At 30.6% G+C, this 10,838-nt stretch overlaps 1 protein-coding gene across 1 annotated transcript; it reads left to right on the top strand.

Annotated features, from left to right (window-relative positions):
• The first annotated feature begins 6,137 nt into the window (after positions 1 to 6,137).
• Positions 6,138 to 10,394, top strand: LOC107876105 (profilin-2). The gene is made up of 3 exons (XM_016723106.2): positions 6,138 to 6,400; positions 8,224 to 8,361; positions 10,008 to 10,394. Exons 1-3 carry the CDS (start codon positions 6,278 to 6,280, stop codon positions 10,140 to 10,142), a joined length of 396 nt encoding a protein of 131 aa, XP_016578592.1. The 5' UTR covers positions 6,138 to 6,277; the 3' UTR covers positions 10,143 to 10,394.
• Positions 10,395 to 10,838: the final 444 nt, after the last annotated feature.

Here is a 10,838-nt window from a genome sequence, read left to right on the forward strand (position 1 = left end):
CTACTTCAGAAGTAGATTTCAAAATTATTCAACCTCTTTCGGAGGTTGAATAATTTTGAAATCTACTTCTGAAGTAGTAAATCTGAAATTTATTCATGTAATAGTAAATCTGAAATTTACTAAAGAAAAAGTACATGTCATGGTAAACTTGGAGTTTACTAGAATAAAAGTTCATAAATTGATATGAACGATTGTGACATCTCGAAGATGTGCAGGAATTGAAGAACTAGAAGATTCTTCAAGAATTGTTTCTGTCGTTTGTTCTTATGATAAGTTGGTTGGACCAACTAATATTGGGATTGGATCCCTTCAAATTTGAAAATTATAAAAGGTGAATAAGGGCCCGTTTATCTATCATGTGATATGAGTTAAGAACATAATTTTCAGATTATGCAATCAAGAAAGTTATCTTGATGATGATGGTTTGGCATTGAATACCTTCGATAAATAGCTAAACCATTATTAATGAGAACAAAACTTCATGTATTGGTCTAAAATATGATATATTGCAATAGCATTTGTATACATTAGACCAATAAATTATGATTATTTCTTCCCTCTCAATCGATTCAAGGTCGGAAACCAATTATTCCATCTAATAATTTTGATGTGTGGTATACGATTAATGAATATACCATAATGCACAAAGATGGATTCCTCAAATAAGTAGAGGATGTATGTTAGTTTTCCTAACATAAGGGGGAGATTATAAGCGCTATGAAATATGTTAGGAATTATCACCATGTCCTCATCCAAAAAATAATTCAAGTCAAATGCTAAAAGCATCTCATATTAAGCGCAAGTGCTCTTATTTTGTGTTCCTAAAGGACAAAGTCTATGCATGTGTGAAGCGTGGTAGACTGATCGGTTCCAAATGATATAGTACTTGAAAAATAAGGAGCAAATAATCATAATAAGAAGGCAATGAGCTCTTGAAGAGCCTACGACATACCACTTCATGAAACCTTATGAGAGGTTCATGTACCTGAAAATAATGAAGTGATGAGATCTCAAAATGTTATGTCGCATTATGAACCGATATAAAATGATATATCATCATTATCTTGACATAATATTGGTGCAATATTGTGAAAGATTACGAGGATCTGAATTCTACATTTCTTTAAGCATGCTGGAGTAGAAACATTTATCAAGTGACATGAAAGGATGCATTTTGGTAAGCGTAAAACTTATTTGATTTGCAGTCCAGGCACTTAAAGATGTCACTCATGAAATGTTGAATATTGTCACTTAACAAAACTTATGTGAAAACTTTTAAGGATTCAAATTGCTTGAAGCATATAAAATTTTCTGAAAAACTTATTTATAATCCTTATATTGTATAAGCTTATTGCTTGAACATCATTGGAACTCTTGGAGAATTTTCAAAGCAATAGATTATTTGTTGAAATTCGAAATATATCGAATTGGATTTGTTATGAATTACCATATCTTAGTGCAATTGATGCACTCATGTACCTTGCAAATACTACAAGGCCTATAGCCTTTTCAGTCAATTTGTTAACAAGGTATATTTCTGCTCCTACTATGAGACATCGAAATGGGATAAAACACATGAGCTTGTTTTATTCTAAAGATTCCAGTCCCGATCTTATTGGTCATGCTGATGATGGGTACTTATCTGACCCGCATAAAGCTCAGTCTCAAATGGGCTATGTGTTCATATGTGGTGGTACTGCCATATGTTAGAGATATACAAAACAGTCTATCGTAGCCACTTCATCGAATCATGCTGAGATAATAGCTATTCATGAAGCAAGCCGAGAATGCGTATGGTTGAGGTACATGATACATCTCATTCGAGAAAAATGTGGTGTGAAATATGACAATCTACCCATACTTTTATACAGAGATAATTCAGCATACATAGCACATCTTAAGAGAGGATTCATAAATGGAGATAGAACGAAGCACATTTTGCCAAAGTTTTTCTACATACATGAGCTATAAAAGAATGATGATATTAATGTGCAACAGATTCGTTCAACTGACAATGTGACTGATTTATTCACCAAATCTTCTCTAATTGCAACTTTCAAGAAAATGTTGCACAAGATCGAGATTCAAAGGTCAAGAATGTTCTCATTAGGGTGAGTTAATACGCGTTGTACTCTTTTTCTCTTCCGAGATTTTGTCCCACTGGGTTTCCCTTGTAAAGGTTTTAATGAGGCAGCCGAAATGCATATTATTAGAGATGTGTTCTTTTTCCTTCACTAGATTTTTTTTCCTAGTGGGTTTTTTCTAGTAAGGTTTTAACGAGGCACATTATCTACCAATTAGACATTCAAGGGGGAGTGTTATAAATGTATTTACATTATAGTGAATGTCTATCAAGATCTATCAAGATCTACTTTGATATCTATTAGGATTTGAAGCATCCGTCTTTTAATCAGACTAGGAGTAAATTTCCCCTATAAATAGAGGGGTTTTGTTCATTGTATTGACAATCTGATGATCTCTCATCCCTCAAGAGAAGAAATAAGAACCACTCTCTCTATTTTCTCTACTCTTCTTCTTTATTCTTATTGTTTTATAACACTGTTTTATTTATTGTCTTTTATTTTTTCTTTTGCCTTATTTGGTAGATTTTGTTATATTTCTATTGTTATATTTTGTAAAATAGAAACTATGTGTAATTTTTGTAATATTGACTCTTAAAGTGTATATTATGTGATTTGCCCCATAACATAAATACCAACCCTTTTGAAAGTAATTACACTCTCTTTCACATTTTTAGTTACTTTACTCTCTCTCCCTATTAATATACATAACATAGCTGACATATATATAGCATTCTGTGTATATATTGGGATTTTTGTAATATGTTTAGGGAGTTGGAATTTTTGGTAATATTGAAAACTGTGTATTTGTGTAATTTTTAGAATTCACAAGTTACCTTTCAACAGGAACACAAATATTCCGTCAATATAAAACACATGATATGTTTTCAAGTCCACCGCAATATTGTAGATTGTTACCTTTCAATCAGAACACATATATTCAGTCAATATAAAACACATGATATATTTTCAAGTCCACCACAATTAGGGGTGGAAATGGTATGGTGCGGTGGTTGAAATTTTGGTACGATAATTTTGGTATTCGATTTTTAAAAATACTATATCATTATCATATTATAGTAATTCAGTATGATTCGGTATTTTGATGTTCGGTTTCGCTATTTTGCGGTATGATGATGGGTTGTCATAGTTTAATTTGTTCAACTTCGACAATATATATAATAGAGTATTATTACTTCGATTTTTCAAAAGCATGTCTCAATCGTATTGTAATTGCACATTACACATGTAGAAATATATATTCAAAAGGAAGTATAATTAAACAACTCCTTTTGTTAATCAGTTACACAAAAAAAATATTACAATCAAGATAGAGTAGTCAAAGTTCCTATTTATATATATATGTACACACTTCGATATGGTATTCGACATTTCAGTATATCATTTATAAATATCGATTACCATATCATATACCAAAAAAATTCAAAATGTATACCATATACCATATCAAATATCATAATACCAAAACCACGATATCAAAAATTTCGATTCAATATGGTAATTCGATATATACCATAACATGCCCACCCCTAACCACAATATTGTAGATTGTAGCACATTTACTTGGGGGAAGCACAAAATTAAAAACGAGTTGCATCCATAACTTAAAGAACAAACAAGACAGCCATAATATGAACGCCATTAGGTTAACATTGCAGACTTTACAAAGTCCATGGCACTAGATCCAGTATTTTTCATCATGGCCTGCCCACCAAGGAGTGAAAAATAAGGAACATCAACGAAAAAAAAAGGCTGACAATACTCCACAGACACATACAAGGAGAAGGCAGGCCATTGTTAGATTTTGAACGTCTTCCTGGACAATCACCAATAGCTTCCCATTTGACAGGGCAAGCAAACAAGGGGGAACAACAAATCTATCCCCCGAAGCATCAATGGGTTTAAGTGATTGCAATTTGTCTGCAAGGCTTGGTGACAGTAACCATTTTCTAACATTAACATCATATGCACACAAGCACCAGTCATAGGTGAACCAATAGAATGTGTAGTTTCTAAACACTGCATTTGTGTTTTATAGTAAGATGGTGTAGGGAAGATATGTCAGTATGCGCTTATAAATTCTCTAGGGAATATGTTACCTTATAAATAGACGGATAGAGTAGCCACTAAGAAACTTTAACAAATTGTGCTCATCTTTCAAATTCCCACAAAATTTCTGTCTCTACATATCTATATTTAATAGTTTGTCCCTAGAAATATAGCTTAGTTGCGTATAATATTTACCCTCTATATTTAACCAAAGAAAATATTTACTCTCTCTATATATATAAAAAAAAGGGAAAAATACATAAAGTAGCATACTTAAATATTAAATTACAAAAAATAACAACACTTTTATCAAATTATATTTTGTAGCATATATATTTGTATTTTTGTAACAACAATTTGCAAAAATACAAAATACATTTCGATCATAAGGACAGTAAAAATCATATGTATTTGTATTTTTGTAGCAACAGTTTGCAAAAATACAAAATACAACTTGTTATATTATGTAATTATGAAACTGTTGCTATGAAACTCATAATTAAGGGGATAAGTATGCTATTTATGAATTTTGCCCTAAAAAAAGGGGGGAAAGGACATTGGCTGACCACTTTAAAAAGAAATGACCCACAATTTGAAAATGTGGACAATTGAAGCCAGTCAACCCAATTTATTTTTCTTTTTTAGCCATTTGGCCCAATTGGACACATGCAGTCTCTATACTCAATTGATATACTTTTATACCACATTGATACACTTTTATACTACATTGATACACTTTTTTAAAAAAAAAAAGAAAGAAAACTTTATGCAAGCACATGCAGTCCCTATACCCAATTGATACCTTTTTACACCACATTGATACACTTTTATAACAAGAGGGAAGGAAAAACTATGCATGCATATGCAGTGGCCATATACCCGATTGATACTCTTTTATAGTAGATTAATACACTTTTATACCACATCGATACAGTATATATACCACATAAATACACCTTTCACAGAGGAAATCTGTGCAAGTATATACAATAATTGCAACTAAAGATTATATAGAATGTATAGAAATTATGTAATTGTCATATAGAATGGGTATATAAACTGTAAAGTTATTGTACAAAATATATTTTTTATGGTGTATACAAATTATATCATTGTTATATAAAAATATAAAAATAAAATAAATAGCATCATCAACTAGCTAGAAAAGAATAACTACAAACTTATATTTGATTGTTTAAACAATAAAGAGCAAATTTTTTATTTTTTTTGTACTAAACCAGTAGGAAAAATGAAACTAGAAAAAAAACTAAAATAAAACAAAAGAAAAGAAGTAAAATGACAACTATAAAAAACGAAAATAAAAAGAAAAAGCAGAAGAAGCTTACGAAAGTTGGTCGCTATCTGGTCAACAAATGCGGCTATAAATTGGAAATTAAACATTTGGCTATTTTTTGAGATTAGTTTCAGCCGAGTTAAGCGTGAATGGCTATTTATCGGGTTTTTAGTTTTAGGGGCTATTTTTAGGATATTATTTGGGAAAAATTCAGAAATAGCATACTTATCCCCTTAATAATGAGTTTTATAGCAACAGTTTTATAATTACATAATATAGCAAGTTGTATTTTATATTTTTGCAAACTGTTGCTACAAAAATACAAATACATATGATTTTTATTGCTCTTATGATCGATATGTATTTTGTATTTTTGCAAACCGTTGCTATAAAAATACAAATACATATGCTACAAAATGTAATTTGATAAAAGTTTTGTTATTTTTGTAATTTAATACTTAAGTATGTTACTTTATGTATTTTTTCCTTATTTTATTTTTTAATTTTAAGTGTCATTTTTATTCTTTTCCCTAAAAAAGAAAAATATTCTTACATCCATAAATAATATACGTACATATATGTTAAGAAAATATATTCATTATCTAGTAAAAAAGTTAGATCCGCGTGTGTGTGTTTGTTACACTCCGCATCATCCTCTCTTCCTCAAATTAAACCTACACCTTGGTGATTTCCCTACTTTTTCAAACCTGTCCTATTTATACTCTTCCTCTCCTTTTTGTTCCATTGATCATTGAAACAACCAAAGTCTGAATTCTAAAAAATTGTTCAAGAACAACAACAACAACAACAATAACATTGTTGAGTCGCCAAAATGTCGTGGCAAACCTATGTGGATGATCATTTGATGGTCGACCTTGAAGGCGGTCACCTCTCCGCAGCGGCTATTCTTGGCTTTGATGGTAGCGTTTGGGCTCAAAGCTCCGACTTCCCTAAGGTTATTTCTTATCTCCAAATAACAATTTTATCAAGTACCTGTTATATGGTCTTGTAATTTTTTTTTAAATAACGATAATATTTGGATCAATGCTCATGACAATTAATTATGATGAGATTTTGATCAATGTGCTCATAATAATATTATCCAGTAATTAAGTACGATCTAGTTTTGTGGATCTGTTCGTTTCACATTTCTCTTTTTTTCCTTGTACAATATAACGTTATGTTTCTCCGAAATGGATGTATCCTAATATACTTTTCGTTCATTCGTTGATATTAGATCTATCATTCACGATTATGTAGGTTAATTATGTTTTCAAAAAATGTGAGTTTCGATTTCTGATTATTTGGTAAACTATCATACATAGACAGTCTCAAAAATTAATGTATATCACAGCTAATTTCTGTGTATGTTGATATTGTCGTGTAAATATCTTCAATTGGCTATATGTAATGCTCTAGCCAATTGATTGTATATGCTTGGATCTTAATATTTTTAGCTAGGCAGCTAAAAGAAATTCATTTGCATAGCAAGGGAGCAACTATACGATCATATTCTTTTATTTAAATTGTAAAAGGGCAAGAAAATTCATTTTTCTCAAAGTGTTTAAGGATCACATTTCTCAAATTGTTTAAGGATCATTTATGGTCTTAAATGATCATTTTTCTTACCGTTCCTAGAGCTATTTCTTCGTTGTATTTAAGGAAAATATATCTTTTTTAGCTTTTCAGAATTCTTTTTAGTTTTATGTTTTTTTAATAAGAGATTCTCATGTTTACATATAAGAGATCTTAAAAGACCATTTCTTCTATTTAAATTGTTAAGATCATTTCTTCTATCTAAATTGTAATACCGTAGCGATCTCATTTCCTCTAACAATTACTATATAAGTACTCTCTATATTTAACCAAATAAGAAAAATTACTCTCTATATTAAAAGGGCGAGATCCTCATTTGATGATACTTACAAGTTACATCCATAAACAGTATAAATCGAAGAATGTCATCCAAATATGTTATATACTTCGTATCATAGATGGATCTAAAAAAAAAAAAAACATTAAACAGACAACATATGAAAATATCTAATACCTTTATTTAAATTTAATCTATATAATAAGTATATAAAATAATCAATATGTAATATTGTATACATAGGTTACGAAATATATTCATTATCTAGTAAAAAAGTTTGTTACACCCCGCATCATTCTCTCTTCCTCAAACCAACACTTTGGTTAGTTCCCAACTTTGCAAACCTGTTCTATTTATATTCTACCTCCCTCTTTTGCTCCATTGAACTTTGAAACAACCAGTAAAACAATTTTAATCGGTCAAGGTTCGAACCCGGTTGTTAATGCAGAAATGCACACTCTTGACCACTGAACTATGCTTCTCTCGCTTGTCAAGGGTGTGCAACAACATGTATATAACCATAAATATCTATATTTAATCAATATACTCGAAAAAAATTTCCGACGAAGGGTTGTGGCTCCGCCACTGCATGAACGTGTCCTATAAAAGTTAAAAGCAATATAATTGATTTAGATATCGTTTTGAGCTTATTGATTTTTTTCTCCTCGTGGAATTAAGAGAGCCATAATCTAGTGCTCATTAATCCTGCAAAATGTAAAATTTCTATGCGAAATTACTCTAAGTAGGAATGATAATATATGACTGGTTTAAATTTCATGTCATGATAAGAATCGATGACAACACTTGGGAATCTAAGGAGTGATTTCAATCATATTTAACGTTGATTTTGTCAAAATATGAAATTGTTGACGAGTTTTATGAGGTGTGTTTTTGAGTGTTTACAGTTTAAACCAGAGGAAATTACTAATATCATGAAAGATTTTGATGAACCTGGATTTCTTGCTCCCACTGGACTATTCCTTGGTGGTACAAAGTACATGGTTATCCAAGGAGAACCTGGCGCTGTCATCCGTGGCAAAAAGGTACTCTTGTTTTTTCGAGAAAATTTCAACAATGGTTATCTAGTTTTGAGTTCAATACTGACAAGTCACTACTCTTTATTTTATTTTTTTCTCCTCATCTAATAAACCTTTCGCTCTTGCAAGGGATAACTTTATCCTAGGGGTGACCGTCAGTCAAATAGCGCGACTAAAAATGGGCTGAGTTAATATTAAATCGGTGGACTATTCATCCGTGAATGGGTCCTACTTTCGTACGCCAATTTTGCCATCTCAAATCAATCCTTTCATTTCATACCACATTTAATTATTTCTTTTAGTGATCTTTCCTAGGGCTTGTAGATCCTGTTTTTGTGAAATCCATCTTACGAGTAAAGTGGAAAATACTTGAGAGCCTGTTCAGTAATATGACATTCAAAAATAAACTTAAAAGCGGCATATTGTGTTCAACTGAATTCATTACTTTCGGATATCTTGCTGTCACTCTTATGAGTAAAGTGGAAAAATACTTGAGAGCCTGTTCACTAATATGGCATCCAGAAGTAAACTTAAAAGTTCAATTGAATTCATTACTTGCAACTCAATTTAATTATACATGCACATAAAAATATTGTTCTTGTAATTTTATATATAGAGAGAGAGATTAGATTCGTTCTGAATTAATGGATTTTAAAATGGAAAAAGAACACTCTATAACACTTTTTAAAATAAATAGCCCAAGTTTGAAAATTTTTCAAAAAGTGGTTAGTTGGATATACTATTTTTGCTTTATAGCCTTTTCTAATTTGGGTCATTTTGGCCTACGTAGTCCATATACAGTCCATATATAATACTGATACAGTCTATATACAATACTGATACAATATTCAACTTGGGCAATTTGGCCTTTTTAAAAATATTTCAATATTTTTTTTGCTATAAATTTTTTAACTGATCAAATATTCTATTTTTTATTGTTTAGAAAGAATAATTAAATTAAATAAAAATGATATAATTGTTAAATAAAATATGTATCTATAGAAGATATATGTATAGAAATTGTATAGTTCTATCAAATATATATATGTATAAAATATATATATAAAATATATAAAAAGTTTATGAAAATTATATAATTGTTGTATAAAACGTGTAAAAAAAATGTACAGTCATTATATAAATTGTGTATCAAACTGTATAATTTTCGTATAGAATATTTATATGTATAATATATGTATAAAAACTGTATAGAAGGTGTGTAGAAACGCTATAGAACAAGCCAGTAAATTGAAAAGGTTAGAAAGTGGAATTTAAATTATGGTCATTTTCATGGAAATAGTTTAATTTGAAGTGCCGTTTTTGTCATTTCCCCTTTTAAAACCGAGATTCTTTCTCTAGTGGCATCTATAAGTACTACATGAAGGAACTCCCCATACGTTTTTTTGTTTTGTTTTCCACTCGATATCTACATTGGAGATCGATTAAATGCGTATCCGTGCTGGAAAATCTCACATTTGAGGGGAAAAGTGCTTCTAACAAATGGACTTCGTACTAAGGGAACTTGAACCCGAGACCCTTGATCCATATAATCTGCTTATGTTGGATCCAATTACATAATCCTTCATAACTTTACTGGGACTGTTTATGTACCTGTTTTCCTTTGGACTAAAATTGGTGTCATTTTTGTGTAGGGGTCTGGTGGAATAACCATCAGGAAAACAGGCCAAGCTTTGATTTTTGGCATCTATGAGGAACCAGTGACTCCAGGACAGTGTAACATGGTTGTTGAGAAAATTGGAGACTACCTCGCTGACCAGGGTTATTGAATTTCATTAATCCCATAATTTATCTTCCTATAATTTTTGTATTTTGGTGATTGCATCTTTATCTTATATGGCCAAATTGTCACTGGAGCTTTTTCCCAAAACGAATAAGTAGCTACTACTATTTCCTCTTTGCTATAAATTGTGTTATAAGTAGTATTTTAGTGAAAACCTGTTTGCGTATTTTTAGCCTTTTTATTTGGGACCGCATCTGTAATAAAAGAAGATGTTTAATTCGATCTTTTTGTTGAGTAATCTTCTAGTGTTTGTATATTTCATTATGTTATGAAAAGAAAGACTTTAAAAGTAAATAAATACATTAAAGAAAAGTGCATAGAGAGAGATTGGTATATTCTTCAACTTCAAACTGATATACAAATGAACTAAAAAAATTTGTTGTTTACAGAAGAATAAAAGTTGCTTATAGAAATCTACTTGCAAAGTTTTTTGTAAGTTGCTTATAGGAATCTGCTTGCGGAGAAATAAATGGACAACTACATTCATAATACATTCGGAATTCTTCAATTGTGTCGATGTGATTTTTCAGATAAATCCGATGTCAAATTCGAATTAAAATCTATGTATGGTCAATATTAAAGGATAACCTATGAAATTGAGTGAATACGACCTGCATAACGAGAAAGGATACAAAGGGACATTATGATTGATTAAAACTAATTTAAGGTTGTTATGGGAGTA

Source organism: Capsicum annuum, chromosome 6 (genome assembly GCF_002878395.1).
Source record: "Capsicum annuum cultivar UCD-10X-F1 chromosome 6, UCD10Xv1.1, whole genome shotgun sequence".
In the NCBI taxonomy this organism is placed as follows: Eukaryota; Viridiplantae; Streptophyta; class Magnoliopsida; order Solanales; family Solanaceae; genus Capsicum; species Capsicum annuum.

Excerpts from the sequence above, each read along its gene's own strand:
- LOC107876105 (XM_016723106.2), top strand. The coding sequence starts at position 6,278 with ATGTCGTGGCAAACCTATGTGGATGATCATTTGATGGTCGACCTTGAA. Across the intron at positions 6,401-8,223 it reads AAAGCTCCGACTTCCCTAAG|TTTAAACCAGAGGAAATTAC; the intron begins GTTATTTCTTAT and ends GAGTGTTTACAG. Across the intron at positions 8,362-10,007 it reads CTGTCATCCGTGGCAAAAAG|GGGTCTGGTGGAATAACCAT; the intron begins GTACTCTTGTTT and ends ATTTTTGTGTAG.